General features: G+C 40.1%; 1 protein-coding gene across 2 annotated transcripts; it reads left to right on the forward strand.

Annotated features, from left to right (window-relative positions):
* The first annotated feature begins 2,755 nt into the window (after positions 1-2,755).
* Positions 2,756-6,007, forward strand: LOC147462909 (uncharacterized). 2 transcript variants are annotated; one of them, XM_086486014.1, is made up of 7 exons: positions 2,756-3,185; positions 3,281-3,389; positions 4,780-4,928; positions 5,033-5,113; positions 5,199-5,277; positions 5,469-5,567; positions 5,829-6,007. In XM_086486014.1, exons 1-7 carry the CDS (start codon positions 3,057-3,059, stop codon positions 5,873-5,875), a joined length of 693 nt encoding a protein of 230 aa, XP_086342140.1. In that variant the 5' UTR covers positions 2,756-3,056; the 3' UTR covers positions 5,876-6,007. The 2 variants fall into 2 exon arrangements, with proteins under 2 accessions (XP_086342140.1, XP_086342150.1); XM_086486024.1 differs by having other exon boundaries at positions 3,048-3,185; positions 4,809-4,928.
* Positions 6,008-17,064: the final 11,057 nt, after the last annotated feature.

Here is a 17,064-nt window from a genome sequence, read left to right on the forward strand (position 1 = left end):
CTGCCCATGCCAGTCGTCAAGCTCTCATGCGATATCCATTTGATGCCCAGAAATTTGGACCATAGCCTTTTTGAAAGGCTTTCTACATCTCTCCAATGCTTGAAAAACCCAGGGCCTTTAGTCTCACAAAACCTACTGCCTTTCGAGAGAGAGGTAGTGATCGTGCGGAGCTTTCAAGAGCCCATATGTATGGTGGACGTTAAAATAGCAACCATGCATGCATGTCCTGACTCCTCCTCCCTCCCTCATCAGCATGATCTGTGAGGATGAGTCAGTCCACACATGGTACATAACATCCCATCTTTGGACCCATAGGTCGACCGACCGACACAGAGAGAGAGAGAGAGAGAGAGAGAGAGTGTAAACGTCTAGAGAGACGAACACCCCCAAGGACGATAATAATCTCTCTCGAGAGTGTAAACGTCTAGAGAGACGAACACCCCCAAGGACGATATTAATCTCTCTCTCTCTCTCTCTCTCTCTCTCACACACACACACACACACACACACACATTGTTCATTGGAAATTTTCGAACTCCCATCGCCATACATTGTTATGCACTTTGAGCTGAGGAGTTAAATTATAATGGCAACTTACTGGTAACTTCCTTATTATATTAGGACGAATCTCCGGGGATTCCTTCCCAAGGTTAAGCTTCTCAATTTTAGTTTTGCGCCCAAAATTAAGGCCATGGGTTTTGAACACACTCCAAATCCACCCTTTGCTGCTCAGAAAGTCACCCAAATATATATATATATATATATATAGAGTGCAACCCCCAAACACCCCACCCCCCCTCTTTCAGGATTGGCTAAGCAGAGCGTCTCTCCTTATGCAATCACCTGTGCTTGCGCCTACAGCTTGCCCTCGCCTTTTCTTCATCGCCTTCTATTTTCTATTTTCGTTTAAGATGAGAGCATCTCACAAAGATATTCATCCAATTTCCTATGGAAAAACGTAGGCACATACTTGCTAAAACCTCTTTTTTCTTTCAATTCTCGGCAAGGTAATTTTACAAGTAAAAAGTTCACATACGTCACTCTTTTCCAAGCTCGGAATTATTAATCTATTCTAAACCCCATTGGTGGATACTCATTCTTGGATAAATTCGTTTGAAATTTGTGTATGTATACCTACCTCTCCTCAGTGAGTAGGATAGGTTAAGAAGACAATGGCTTCCTATTGAAACTTACCTGACAATGATTGGAAGGTCTCTTAGATAGTAATTGTAAAAAAACGACATCTCATGGATGTCTTTACGGCATGCCATATTGACGATGTTCGGGAAAAATCATTTTTCCAAACATACAAAGTTCCTTTCCTTGAATTTACCAAGAGGAGATTTTAGAAAATTAGGTTTATTTATGGTTTTTACACTATTTTCCCCTATTTTGGGGTGGAAGTTCTCCCTTTCCCCTTGCCCTCAACCGGCATTTTTTTGAAATCGAAAACAACACGATATTAAGCTCATACGAAATTTTCCCGAGCATTGACGGTTAAAAAAGGAGTGTATAAAAAATACAATAGGAATTAGTACTTATTTGGCCATTAAATTTTTATTTTTGGGTCTCTGACAAGCCAGACAAGCCAGGCTTTTTATGCGAGCTGCACTAAGTGTGCCAAGTTTGGCAATTTTTTTATGACTTGCATGTAGGCGATAACCGCCTTCTGGAACTGCTTTCAACAGCGTTTTCCCTTTACGCGCGTGCGTGTACACACACACACACACACACACACACACACACAATACTGCCATTCTGGCGAGGCTGAACGTGCCGAGATGTATTATATGCAATCATTTTTTACAATGCGCACGCGCACGCGCGCACACACACACACACAAGGTCGCATCAGCATCTCTTAGCTTGCGTATTGGACTGATGTGTGTTGCCTTGCGAAACAGCTCACACACACACACAAACGTATACACATAAGTGATGCTATTTAAAGAGTTACACATGATATTGTGCTTTGCAGTAGCTTTCTTGCTTATAACATTACTCACACACATTATTACTACGTAGCACTTTATGCTCAATACTTTGAGAGTTGCGTTCCAAGCCAGGCATATCGTTACAATGAAAGTATTGCTTTAGAATTTCCTAAGAGGCTGATCATCCCTAAGTAGTCAAATACTACATAAACCTCTAAATTCTATCGACACTTGGCAAAGGTGTAGGTAAGCACATGGTCTTGGAACCAGCGGCTTCCAAACTCTCATGGAGGAAAACTGAATGGATTTTAAAGCATTGGATCCTTCCTCCTCTTCTCAAGTGTACGACGTTATCTTTTTTGCCTTTTTTTTTGAGGAAATATAATTAACCGACTCAAGTGTACATCTCTAATTGAATAACACTATAATTTTCTGATGCATTATTAACCAATACTCTCATAATTGTTAGTTCTTCAGAGAAATAACAGTTGCTTGCTATCATAAACATATCATCTTGGTTAATAAATGCATGACCATGAAAGAGGCTTAGTTATTCATTTAATGCTTTGGGATAGTTATCTAGAACTGATAACTAAGCCTCGCATGACTATAGCGACTGGAGAGGTGGAAGAGAAGCACCCTTCCACCATTTCCAGGCGGAACACAAGGGTGCTTAGCTCTTCCGCCACCCTAGTGTTCACACAAGGCAATACCCGTAGGCCGTAGGCGGTCACTTTGCTTGCATGTTGCGGCTCCATTGGCTAGAGAAGAAAGGCAGCAGGGTGGAAGTGATCACCTTGGGGGGCGGGGGAAAGAAAAAAAAGGCAGAGTGGGAGAGAAAAAGGGAAATTCTTCCTCGATGTGGCTACCCAATCAGCAGCTTCTGTTGCGCAGCCAGAGAGAGAGAGAGAGAGAGAGAGAGAGAGAGAGAGAAGTATGATTGGCTCCCACGAAATTCTTTGCTCTTTCTTTCGCCGAGCGATGTGAACCCAGCCTTAGAGAGAACGTTTGGCTTAAAAGTGATACCAACGGTAATAACGGCAAAAGTGACAAGTCGATGCGTCTTTTGGAACGCTACACTCCGCCCGCGCTCCATCTCTCTCTTTTCGCACGCCCACAGACATGGACAGCAATCCGCGATCGCCCTCCACTTTGCTGTCAAAGTTGCTACAACATGACCCCTTCGATGATCCTTTCTTCAGATCGACGCCTTTCTCTTCCTTTTTCGATAGCCCCTTCTCGGCTCCTCAGGTTTGCGCGCTCTCTCTCTCTCTCTCTCTCTCTCTCTCTCTCACACACACACACACACACACACACACACACGTACGTTTTTTCTCTCTGATTAGGCGAAGCAAGAGAATCTGAGGATTGAAGAAGTGCCGGTGGAAGGGAGCAGCAGTCGCCGCAGAGCGCCCTCCCCGATCATTGAGCACCCAGATGATGATGTCCAATTGGGTTCTCTCTCTCTCTCTCTCTCTCTCTCTCCCTCGATATATGATTTTTTTTGAAAATATGCTGAGAATTTATATTAGAAAGAGCAAAGAAATTACTGGATGTGTGATAGCCTTTATTAATAAATACATTTTAATTATGGACCGCTTGGACACTCTCAATTTGGTATGTTACCCACTCTAACCCACATGTGGTCGATTGGTTATGATGTGGTCACGTGTGCATCAGTTATCACCGAGACGTTATCGATGTAACTATGCCAAAGTTAGCATAGTTACAAAAAGCCTTACATAGTTGCATATAAGACAAATAACTGGTGCATTTGTGACTATACATGATTTCAAAAAGTAACTGATAACTATGCATTGTGTGACTGCTGTCTCATTAGAGTTCCCTCAAGTGTAATACGTCTTGAGTTCAAGACTCGTCAGATAGATCTTTGATGTTCTCTTGGATTGGTAAAACTCTCTAGACTCATCTAGATAGTTGTATACATGTAGTTGAAGCACCCCTATGTCTGTTTGAGTGGCCTTTGGTGTTTTCGGCTTGTCGAAATTGGCAAGGGTGATACTTGGGGATGCAAGCACTTTCTATGCATTTGAATGACTTGTGTTTAGGCCACTTCAAACCACAGTTTGAAAAGAAACCATTTTCTTGGCCTTGAATTTTAAGGTCAAGCAAATGGGACGACAGACATTTATGCCAATATGTGAGGTTTCTACCGGGATTTATAACAAGAATACCCAAATGTTGACTATATAAGGCCTTGGCCTTCAAGTTTTTAAAAATCTATGAGCTTTTTGGTAATATAGAGTATTTTCTGAAGGGCAGCTCACATTTTCACCCCTAAGACCAGGACAATATCCAAACATGAGTAAAATGCACAAAAAAACAAGTTGGTTTTTGACTCACCTGCAAGCACATTAGGGATCACCCCGGGGTATTAACTAAGGATTGCCGTATGGTATCATCATGGGAGTGTACAATAGGGGGGTTCTATCAGGCAAAAAGATAAATTTTGCAAAAGATGGTCCCGTATTTAGCGGTGCATGCAAGTGACATCTCTCTCGAACTAATAGTGAATTTCCCGAGGAGATCACTTTTTCTTAATCTACTTATGGGATGCAAGTCAAACCTTTCCTAATAAAATAACGTCATATTAAATAAACTTGATGATGTACCACAAGAAAATTTAGAAATTTTTTCATGTAGGAAAACGGAGTCTTAGCCAGTGTTTTTCATACAATGAATAACATCATGAGCTTCTGCTCGAGAGGCACCACATACCTAGCTAGGTATGCGGCGCCTCCCTCACAGAAGCTCATGATGTTGAGGTGAGTCACAATGTGGGAATTATTGTGAGAATTTGTCCAAAACTTCTTGTGATACCTAGATTCTTGGAATCAACGGCGATGGATGCAGATGCCGAATTCGGCAAATCATGAAGGGGCATACACCTTCTCAAGTTCTTCAGTCTGCTATGATGGTCCTAAGGGAGCTTATTATGCTGCCACAAAGACAAGAAGAGGAGGCCCTCAAGGGGTAGTTTTTCTTATGCTTCCCAATAAGCCCCCAGTTTAAATTTTAATGCAAATTTTACTTGTCAACTTTGCAATAGCATTTTTGGCAACTTTTTGACACCGTAGGTTGTCGAAGAGAGGTTTGAAGAGCAGGATTCCACTAAGAATAAGCACACGAAAAGAATGTCTCGAGGTCTTGGTAACAAGGTAAAATGATGTCTACGCAGTTATAACACAAGTAGAGTTGGTAAGACTTCAATCCTCACAATTTTTTGTGCACTTTATGGTGTAGGGTCATTCGATTACATTCCAAAAAGACACGAAGACGGGGAAAGTCGACGAAAATGAAATACTTCACAATCTAGCAGAAGGTAGCTCTACCAAATCTTTGGTCTTTTTAAAAATCATTATGGAAAAATGCCCTAAATTTTAGAATGAAAGAAAAAAAAGATAACAAATTTTCAATTAAATAATAGAGGATTTCTTTATTTTACCTCAAGTGTTTGAAACATGTAATTTGAAGCAACTGAAAACTATGCATGGATTATGTTTTTGAATGCAGAAGAGGCCCATAATTTTGATAGAAAATGGGAGCAAGAGGCTGAAAAGTTTCTTCCAGGGTGGAAAAATGACAAGGATATCCTACCTAGGAAAATAAAAGGTCTCTCTCTCTCTCTCTCAATCAAGTGTGGTAGATTGGGTATGCCATTTCCCACTTGAATAACAGGTCTTGAGTTCAACTCTCCTCGTCGGATAGATCTTTAAGGTCTCTTGGGATAGTTTCCTACGACGTTAAAATTCTCTCTTTCTTCTTCTTCTTCTTCTCTCTCTCTCTCTCTCTCTCTCTCTCTCTCTCACTCTCTCACCTAGAGTTCTAGCTTGCATGCCCTAATACTTCGGATTTTACATTTGTGCTCTCTAGGTTTGCAAGGGGGACGCTCGATCAAGTCTTTGCCTAGTAAGTCCTAAATCCATGAAGACCAAGATGCTAGAATCCCAAAATCCCATGAAAACCATGTAGAATTTGAATTTAGAAAAGCTTAAACTCCATTTATTTGACTACCACTCAAATCCTAAACACAAGGTAAGTTATTAACATTCTTCTGTGCCGCAATTTCTTGAGGGTCTTGTACATCTACACTGTGCATTTGTATGTTTGAAGAATGTATTTCCGGCAATGGCATGGATGCCTATAATGCCTCTTGCTATCACAATAATAAAAGAAGGTAATTAAAAGTTAAAATGGAAAGCTTGAACATAAATTGAAACTTTAAGATTCAATGTGTCAAAAACATTAAAGCATAAAATATGTAAATGTGAAATTGATGTGCAAACAAATTGTGTGTGTGTGTTTTTGTTTTTGGAGTCTCGTAGGGCACGCCCGGCCGCTCCCCTCATACACCAAAAAAGTATACAAGAAGAATGACCAAGATTATGCACCCAAAAACCGAAGGCAGACGCTTTTGTAATTAGTTTCCTCTGGACTACGAGAGTCCAGAATTATCTACACTCTTGGGGCAAACAAATTGTGTGTGTATGTGTGTGTGTGTGTGCGTGCGCGCGCGTGCCTTAAAATAGAAACACACACACACACACACACACACCCATGCATGAGAGAGAGAGAGAGAGAGAGAGAGAGAGAGAGAGATAGAGAGAGAGAGAGAGAGATCAGCCCATGAGCTTAAAATACATGAGTGAAAGTTTAGAACGTGTTAAAATAGACCAGTCAAACAAATTATGCATGTGAGTGAATGATTTTGAGTGAAACAATATCTTCATGCATAGGATGAAAGAGAAAAAGGGACCATAAAAAATGCTTAAGAGAATATTTTAAAAATAAATTTCATCATGCATCTCTTAAAAAAATAATAAGAGATTTTTAAAACTATTTTTTATTTTTTTCCAAATTCACAATTGTTAAATGTTATATCAACTCAACAAAGAAATGTACAAAGTACCTCAAGCATAGCTTATGCCTTGAGGGGGGCCATCCCTACCAAAGAGGGGTAGACTACGATAGATACAATGGAGGGTACCACCCCCGAGATGGCCTTGACAACTTGCTTCCAATCTTTAAAGTTCTTGAGTTTACCCATGGCGATGAGCACATCCCTATTTTCTCGTACAATCTCTCAGAAGCCACCTGTTGCTGTAGAGACGTCTTTTCTAGAGATGCAACAATACAAGTCTTTTGGAGATGTACAAGAAGCCATATTTAGGGTGCAGTGGCGGGCCATGATGGGGTGGAATTTAGTCATATTTAACTCATATCAAACTTTTATCAACTCATATAAAAAACTCTATCAATTTGGACTTAGGAAAAAATGCACTTCGTCCATATAATCCTTTTGGCACGCTAAAAATGCCTATAATTGAGGCGAGAGCTTGAGAAAATATAGTTATTGTTGAAGAAGTCCAGTGCCAAAGAGATAAAAAAAAGGATTTCAAACCACGACATCTAAGCACCACTGTTGCACCAAGCATCTTGTCCTTTCTCTGAGACCTAGCATGCTAGCATGGTCTTAGTCCCCCATTCCTCGTCCTTGTTGTTTTTCTTTGTCACCACCATAAGCAAAATTTCTAAATGTGGTAATTCTAGAAGAAAATGAAATTCTGAAATGTGTAGCAATGTGAATTTACAAAATAAAAAACCCCTCTACAGTTTGAGTATTCCTTTCAAATAGCTATTTATAGATATTATCATTAAAACCAAAAGACTAGATAATTTTTGAAGCACAAAATGGATTTTGTGTGTGTGTGTGTGTGTGTGTGTGTGTGTGTGAGAGAGAGAGAGAGAGAGAGAGAGAGAGAGAGAGACAGAGAGAGAGAGAGCTTGGGGATTAGGATAGACTTGTTTTGCTCATTAGTTGAAGGCATATTGTGCTTCTCTCTCTCTCTCTCTCTCTCTCTCTCTCTCTCTCTCTCTCTCGTCAAACATAGCATGTGGGTAAAAGCATGTATTGGTGGTATCACTTTTTGCACCTTTTGGTGGTACCTTTTAAAAAAAGCGGGGACCGGCAATTTTTTTTGTTGTAAAAAACTCAAAACTTGTCGGACTGTATACTTTTAGATTCTACATGAAAAAATCCATCCATTGAGATATAACATGCTAGTTTATTTTACGTGTAACACATGAAGATGGGCCTTGTCAAGTGCTACCAAAGGAGTGTCCAAGACACCCCTTTTTGGTACCACCAATACATGCTTTGGCCCATGTGCAAGCACACACAAATGCACTACATAGGCATTTATAAAAAATGAGGCAAGATATATTAAGTAATTACACCTTGTTAATCACCAAAGAATTACTCACTATTGAGAACTCTCCCAAAAGTAATTACATCTTGTAAGTATTTATAATGAGTACTTTATGTAGGTAACTTAAGAGTTGTAAGAATCCTAGAACTACATGCTTCTCCCAACAATCCCTATCTATCTTTATAGACAAGCTCCCATGTTTGTTTCCCACTAGGTCGTGCCCGGTCCTTGGCCTCACATTACTCCCCACTTGGAGAAGCGCTTTTGTCCTTGAAAACAAAATTTGGGTATTTCTTTTTAAAAAAACTAATGTTTTTCCAAGTGACACTTTCTTCATGTCTATCTTTTCAGTTAACTAATGCTTGATGATACACATGATGACGAGTACGTAAATCATGATAGTAAAGAATGCACTTTGGTTAATACACAGGTGGGAGGTTCAATGGACTTGACCAAATCCTCTTGATTAATTTCATTTTCATCCCTATGAAAGCATTTATGTAAATGACTTACATGAAAATCCGTATGAATAGAAGAGTGTGCAGGTAAAGAAAGTTTATAGGCCATGGTTCCCTCTTCCTTGAGTATTGCGAATGGGGCACAACATCTAAGATATAACTTAGGTGTAGGACTAGTTTTTAAACTTTCTAAATTCTTTGGAACACGTAAGAATAACTCTTCACCTTCCGTGAAAGTCAATTGTTGACGTTTCTTATTACTATATTTCTTATATCCGTCTTGTGCTTGTTGCGAACTTTTTAACAAGCAATTTTCAACATATCCTTGACTTGTTAAATTTTCTCAGTAGCCAACTTCATCGTAAGTGGTGACTTTGGTTGAAAACCATACATAAGCATAAAGGGACTAAACCGAGTAGTAACATGCCTTTCACTATCATAAAAATATTCTAGAATAGGGAGATAATCTGTCCAATCAAATTCTCATAGCGTATTCTCGAGCACCTGGTTAACTCAATGAATTTTTCCATCCGTGTCGGGATGATATGTAGTATTGAGATTAAGTTGTATTTTCAACCATTTAAAGACAACCCTCCAAAAGTGACTGTTAAATTTGAGTTCATGAACACTCACAATATTGCTAGGCAATCCATATAATCTATATAGGTTTTCAACAGATAAGTTGGTTAACTGAAGTTTTAATGGTGGACTTGGTTTGAATAAACTTACGAAGTTTTGTCAACCTACCTACAATCACCCATACCAACGTTACCTCGTAAGGTGGTTGGTAGACCCACAATAAAATCTATAGAGATACTTTTCCATTTACCATTGGCAATCCCCAAAGGATGTAAGAGACCTCCTACCTTAAGGTGCTCTACCTTGTTGAGTCTTTTGACAATGTAAGGTGTAGTTTTGAGCATATCCATGTAATCATGGCCAATATAATTATTGTTGTATGAGTGCATGAGTCTTCTTTATGCCTAGGTGCCCTGCACTTGGATTGTCATGAAATTCATAATGAATTTGACACTAAATTTCTACGTCCATCGGTACACAAACTTTGATCTTATGGAGTAGGTACCCAAAAGGAAATTTTATTCCATCTAGTTAGTTCGTCACCCTAAAGAGGATATCTGAGTGTGGAGGAAATAGACACACTATCAGAATTGGAGTAAGAAGGATCCCCCTTTTTGATATGACTCCACACCTTGAAGTATGCATCATCATGTCACATTTATCCGTTAGAGACTTTTGTGAACATAAGAGAGTTGATCTTAGGAATTTGATTCAGAGCATCAACTAGTACATTGTATCATACGATATCGGAGCTTTGCGTCATACTCTTGAAGAATCTCAACCCACATTGAGTAAACCATTTTATACTTTCATCCTCAAAAACTATTTCAAACTAAGCACCATACAAATAATGTTACCACTTTTTCAGAGTGTACGTATAGCTCTCTTTCAAAAGAAAAACAATTCTATTGTGCAAAATCAAGTTTCTTGCTTTCAAAAATAATTTTGTTTTTGTCTTGAAGAAGAACTACTCAATAGCTCCATTGATAGCATCTATCTCAAGCCTCTCTCATGCACAAGGGGTTCATTGGATCCACAATAGCTACTATAGGTGCAATAGCTAGAGCGAGCTTAAGTGCATAAAAAATTTGATGTTGATCTTCTTTCCATGAAATGATTTGTCCTTGGCTTTCAATTGGTCCATCATAGAAGCACCAATTCTTGCATAGTTTTTTACAAACCGATAAAAACCTACAAATCTTAAGTAGATTCAGAAATCTTCTAAATTTTTAGGAGGAGGTCATTTACGGATCTTTTTCACTTTGAAAATGATGCATATGAAGGCATGCAATAGAAACCACATGCCCCAAATAGTGTATTCGGTCTTCAAAAAACCACACGGATTCTTTAGTATATAATTTGTGTTGCGTAAGAAGGTCAAACACTTGCTTCATATGTTGTTAGTTCTCTTTCTCATATGCATTGTAGACTAGGATGTTATCAAGAAAAACTATACAAAAAGTCTCTTGGTTATTTAATTTGGAGAAGTTTTGACATATTCCTACTTTTACTTTTTTTAATATGGATTCCAGGTCCTGAGGAGGATTGAGAAGATGTTGATCTCAAATTTGTCGACACTTGGATGCATTGCACACTTTTGCTCTAGTGATAGCGGCTTGTCAGTGAACCTTGGCAAGACCAAAGTTATGGTCTGTTCAACACCACAACATACTGGGTCGGGTGATTTGCACCGACCTTCACATATGGTCAGCATATGGTTGAGTCTATAGACGCATACACTTATCCAAGAAGTACCAGAAGGGAGATTGCATTTTCTTCCAAGCTAAAGCCTTCTTCCAAGAAACTAGTGTTACCATATACATGTGGTAGTGATGTGTGTGAACACACTAGGACCGCCGGGGCATTTTTTCCCTCTTTAGGAGGTTTTTTCCCCCAAGCATTGTATATACGCCCATCACTCTAGGGCTATCCATCTTTCCATTGCATACTAAGAAACACACTCTCTATTGTGTGCCTTGAGCTTCCTTCGTCTTCTCCAAGCTGTGTGCGTTTCTTTGCAACCCTAATTCCAACAATTGGTATCAGAGTAGGTTGCGTCCTCCCGGGCTTAGTCGCCAGCTGTTTCAGCACACGCCTGCTCACTTTCTCCGATTTCAATGAGCTTTGGCAAGCGTTCGCGCAGGTCGCCAAATATTTTGGGAGAGCTTGTAGAGCCTAGTTTGCTCAGATTTTTGATTCGGGCTCATTTCGGCCTTCGTTTCCACTACAGACAAGTCTGCACAGCCAATTTTGTCATTTTGTGCAGAATCTCTGTCAGTGCCGTTTTCTCAATAACAGTTGCCTTACAATCTTCTATGGTTTGTGCTATATAGCACGTGTTGTTCCCGCTCCATTTCTCCTATTTGCGGGTAGTTTTCACATCAGATGCAACATTTACCATGGCTGACAACAACAACACAGATGTGTTCAAGATGTTTGCTGCTGAGGACAGGTTGGATGGGGACAATTACCCTATGTGGGCTTATATGATGCAACACGTTCTTGTGTCAAAGGGCATCTAGAATATTGTGCAGGGCATTGATGTACGTCCTGCTTCTGAGGATGTAGGCGATGTTGAGGATGTTGCAGGTCTTGCTGCAAGGATTGCTGCTATTAGAGTTGTTTTGCCTACGAAAGAACAAGCTCGTTGGGATGTAAAGGATGCGCACGCTCATGCATTTATTGTGTTGTCAGTGAAGCGCACCATTGTTCCTCACATTTGTTCAGCAAAATCTGCAAAACAGGCTTGGGATATTCTAGCAAGTCTTTATGCAAGTCGCAATGAGGCTAAAATTGCTTTGCTGCGTAAAGAGTTGGAGTCAAAGATTATGCACGAGGAAGATGATATGGATACTTTCCTTGCTAGTGTCAAGGATATCAATGAGCAGCTTATTTCTGCAGGTGAAGTCATTTTAGACAGTTCCCTTGTGCAGACTGTTCTTGATGCCTTACCAGATTTACCAGACTTTTGCTAGTACTTGGAGACTTATGACCCAAGGAAACAATTTCTGGCTATGGCTGAAAATGTCTGGAAATGTACTATGGGCACCCTCCGTTCTGATCGAGGGGGGGAGTATATGTCTCATGAATTTAATGCATTTCTGGCTAGTCATGGGATAAAACACCAAGGTACAGTGCCTTATACACCTCAGCAAAATGGTGTTGCTAAGACGAAAAACAGGTCATTGACGGAAATGGCACGATGTATGGTCAAAAGTCAAGCTTTGCCGCATTCTTTTTGGCTTGAGGCCATCATGTGTGCCACTTATGTACTTAACAGGTGTCCTATGAAAGCTTTGCAGTCTATTAATCCATATGAAGCATGGCATGATAGAAAGCCTTCTATTGAGCACATGTGTGTTTTTGGCTGTTTGGCATATGCTTTGGTGCCACAAACACAGCACATAAAATTGGATGATAAGGCTTTCAAATGTATTTTTGTTGGTTATAGTGCTAAAAGCAAAGGTTACAGGTTGTATCATCCACAAACAAAACATATTCTGGTTTCACAGGATGTAGTGTTTGTGGAAGATTCTGTTCAGCCCTTGCTGTCATGTACTAGAGACAGTAATGTAAGCTCACAAGACATTTATGACACTTTGTTGCCTCTTTTCAGTGGTGGAAATACGAATGTAAGTTCCAATGAGGCAAATGTACAGCCTATGGGGGTTTCTGAAAATGTTACAGATCAGTCTATTACTGATGCAGATGTACATTATGTACTTGATGAGGAAAGGGCTGAAAATGAAAATGCTAGAGGTACGCCAAAATGGCTGGTGCACACTTTGCGTGAGAGTAAATTGGATGCACCTTTGTCTAGTCGTACTCGTTCAGGCTCTCGGCATGCATCTTATGCATCAGATTGTTATGCTTTGGCTGTGTCTAGCTTACATGATGTTGAGGAGCCTCTGTCTTTTGACGAAGCACAGAATTTAGAAAATTGGATGGCTACCATGCAAATAGAATATGATGCACTTATAGAAAATGACACATGGACTTTATGTGATTTGCCTCCTGGCAAAAAGGCCATTGGTACGAAGTGGGTTTACAAGTTGAAACACAAGCCGGATGGTGAGATCGATATCCATAAGGCTCGACTTGTTGCAAAGGGTTATGCACAGCAAAAAGGCATAGATTATGAAGAGACTTTTGCTCCCACTTGTCGTATGACTACTGTGCGTTTCCTATGTGCATTGGCAGCTCATTTTGGTTGGGATGTACATCAATCACACATTGTTACTGCTTTCTTGAATGGTGACATATTTGAGGAAGTTTATGTAACGCAGCCTCACGGTTTTGTCATAAAAGGACAAGAGGAAAAAGGGTGCAGATGTAAGAAGGCTTTGTATGGGTTGAAGCAGTCTCCTCTTGCTTGGTATGAGAAAGCTGACACTCGTTTGGTTAAATGAGGCTTTCGTAACAGTCCAACAGAAAGCACATTGTATGTAAAGCGTGAGGGTGATGTACTTCTCATTGTGGTTCTTTATGTCGATGATTTGATGATCACTGGACGAAATGAGAGACATATTGCTGAATTTAAGGCTGATTTGAATGCTACTTTCAAGATGAAAGATTTGGGGATGTTGCATCATTACTTGGGTATACAGTTTAAGCAGTGTGATGGTGGTATTGCCTTGTGTCAAAAAAGTTACATAGAGACATTGCTATGTAAGTTTGGACTTGAGGATTGCAAACCTATTGCCACTCCCATGGAAACAGGTTTGAAGTTGAGTCTACATGATGCTGGCGATCTTGCTGATGTCACTCTTTACCAAACTGCTATTGGCTGCCTCATTTATGTATGCAACACGAGGCTAGATATTCAGTTTGCAGTCTCATAGGGTCAGTAGATTTATGCATAGCCCAGGGTCTAAGCATTGGCAAGCTATCAAGAGGATTTTCTGCTACCTTAGTGGCACTTTACATCTTGGCTTGTTTTATCCCAAGGGGGGATTATTGCCGCCAGACTTACATGCTTTTTTGTACTCAGATTGGGCTGGTTGTTTTGACATGCCAGTGTCCACAAGTGGTTTTTGTTTCATGCTTGGCAGTTCATGTATATCATGGTTGAGCAAGAAGCAACCTACTGTGGTCACTTCGAGTTGTGAGGCTGAGTACAGGGCAGTCTTCACAGCTACGGTTGAGTGTGTATGGCTCAGACGCCTTATGGCTGATTTGGGTGTTGGACAGAACACTGCCAACACTATCTACATTGACAGTCAGAGTGCATTGACAATTGCGAGGAACCAGTTTTCAAGCTCACACAAAGCACATTGAGGTGCATTACCACTATGTCAGGGAGAGGCTGAGATCAACTTGGCTTATGTGCCAACACATGACAACCTTGTAGATCTTTTCACAAAGGCATTGTCTCGTGAGAAGCTTGAAGCTTTCCGCAAAGCTTTGGGCTTACTCCCCTTTGTGGACTGATCATGTCCTCAGGGCATGGCACTTCCCTTTACTCATGTGCCAACTCTTGTTCAGCGCATCACTCCAGGGGGGATTTGTTACCATATACATGTGGTAGTGATGTGTCTGAACACACTAAGACCACCGGGGCATTTTTCCCTCTTTAGGAGGTTTTTCCCCCCGAGCATTGTATATACGCCCATCACTCTAGGGCTATCCATCTTTCCATTGCATACTAAGAAACACACTCTCTATTGTGTGCCTTGAGCTTCCTTCATCTTCTCCAAGCTATGTGCGTTTCTCTGCAACCCTAATTCCAACAACTTGTATTGTAGTCAAATTGTATCAATTGTAGTAGACTGACATTTTGTACAATATTTTCATATCAATGACAAATGCTGGTTCTCTCATCTTGTTGGTTTCCTTTTCCATTTGCTGGTTCAGATGTCTCATCTTGTTGGTTTCCTTTTGTATTTGTCTAGTTCAAATGTCTTATCTTGTTGCTTTCCATTTGGTGGAAATGTCTTGTTTGATGCCATCCATATTGTATGTTCAAAAAAATAAAGTAAAGTCTTGCCTTCACAACACTGTAAATATGCCAGCGTGCTTTTGGTATATGCCAACCTGATTTTAGTTTGTCACCCTTACAATGAGAAATAGGTCAAGAGATATGCATAAGGATTGTGGCTCCTCTTTCTCACTTCCCGGGAGCAAGAAGAAAAATAAAAAAGAGAGAAAATCCCATGAACAGCAGAAGGTAGAGGTTGGGGTAGAAGAGAAGGAAGAGATAGACCCTGAGCTAGTTTTCATTATCTCCACTTACTTTGAAAAACTCCCCCCATGGTTGGAAAATTATTTAGGCCCTTTAGGAGTAGGTTTGAAAGATGGCATGGATTATGTTTTGGGCCTAGACATGTTGATGTCAACACAGTTGGACTAGGAAAAACATGTAGAGACAGATGCAAGGGTTGCCACAATTACAAAAAAAATTGAAAGGCTATATTGGAAGCTATAGGAGAGATGGAGCCAATGACAATCATAAAATTTACAAGGGATGTAAGGTTTTGATAATTCTCTCAAGGAGAGAATACGTAACGTTTGATCTTTACAAAAAATATGTAATGCTCTCAAGTAGAGAGTATGCAATGTTTTTAAGTAGAGAGTATGTACATCTCAAGTAGAGAGTATGCAATGTTTTTAAGTAGAGAGGATTTAATGCTCTCAAGTAGAGAGTATGTACATCTCAAGTAGAGAGAATATGCACTCCTTTGCTATTTACAAAATGTTGGTCCACAAAATATTTTTGGGAGTTCTAAGAGTCCTAGGACTCTTTCTTGTGTTGGCCTCCTATGCTCTTATTGGATTCGTTCTTGGTGTTTACAACTCTTCTTCTTTGTTTTTGTCCTCCTTAGGCTCTGTCTCTTTGACTTTCTTTTTCTGCTTCTCTTTCTCCTTGGGTTCTGGCTCTTTTGGTGTTTTCTTTTGCTTATCTTCCTCCTTGGGGCTTTGGTTCTTCTCATGTCCTTATCCGCTTCTTATTTGTCTCGTTCTTTTGATCCTCTATGGCATGTGTTTGTGCTTTTCTGGGTCTCTTTCAGATGGCAAAAACTTTCTTTGCCTTCTTATCTTCCTTTGGAACCTCCTTGGGCTTCTCTTCCTCTACCTTTGCTCTTTTTTTGTGAATCTTCCTTGCCATGTGTGGTACCTGGCCCCTTTCTTTGGATTATTTGGCCCTTTGGGGGATTTGGTACTACTGTGGGTAGTGGCATGTGGAGACATTGAACATATATCCCTTACCCACCAAACATGATTGTGGGTGTAGCAATTCGTATTGATCTAGCCAAGAAAGATTAGATTTCAAAGAGAAAATTTCAAGTAACAACAGTATTTATATGGTCAAATGATTACCCTAATATTCTTTTTTGGGTTGCAATAGGTGTAGTCAACCACTAGCTTTGCATTTGTGATCACTCTCCATCCACATGAGAAAGCCTCCTCCTGCAAGGGAGGCTACACAAACAAGGGGAAGCATAAACACACTATTTAAAAATGTATTTTCTTACAACCTACCAGCACCATACCTTCACAATTAAGATTTGCATGTCATCCATGAGCTTTGTGATGGGAGGATATTTCTCAATTTCCTCTATCATCCTTGAGACAACCCTATTTAGAAAGATCCAAAGCATTGGCTTAACCAAAGACAAAAGAACTAAAAGTGGGATCAATGGCTAAAGTATTGGCCAATTACACTTAACACCTAGCCATTCCATGGTGTCCCTCAATAGAGTTCAATATGAAATATGTCTTATCAGTGATATCAATTGCAATAAGACTCTAGTGTGAGTTGTGGCTAGACCACTAGACATTGTCAAAAGCCTCAAAGATGAAAAATTCAAACTGAGCTAAGGTTGCAAAAAAACATGCCTCTCATGGTAGGGGTAGAGAAGGAGC

This window comes from Adiantum capillus-veneris, chromosome 2 (assembly GCF_014529385.1).
Source record: "Adiantum capillus-veneris isolate H3 chromosome 2, ASM1452938v2, whole genome shotgun sequence".
NCBI lineage: Eukaryota > Viridiplantae > Streptophyta > Polypodiopsida > Polypodiales > Pteridaceae > Adiantum > Adiantum capillus-veneris.

What these genes read in the sequence shown, in the direction of transcription:
- LOC147462909 (XM_086486014.1), top strand. Translation starts at nt 3,057, where the DNA reads ATGGACAGCAATCCGCGATCGCCCTCCACTTTGCTGTCAAAGTTGCTA. An exon ending in GCCCCTTCTCGGCTCCTCAG is followed by an intron (nt 3,186 to 3,280) that starts GTTTGCGCGCTC and finishes CTCTCTGATTAG; the next exon opens with GCGAAGCAAGAGAATCTGAG. An exon ending in ACTTCACAATCTAGCAGAAG is followed by an intron (nt 5,278 to 5,468) that starts GTAGCTCTACCA and finishes TTTTGAATGCAG; the next exon opens with AAGAGGCCCATAATTTTGAT.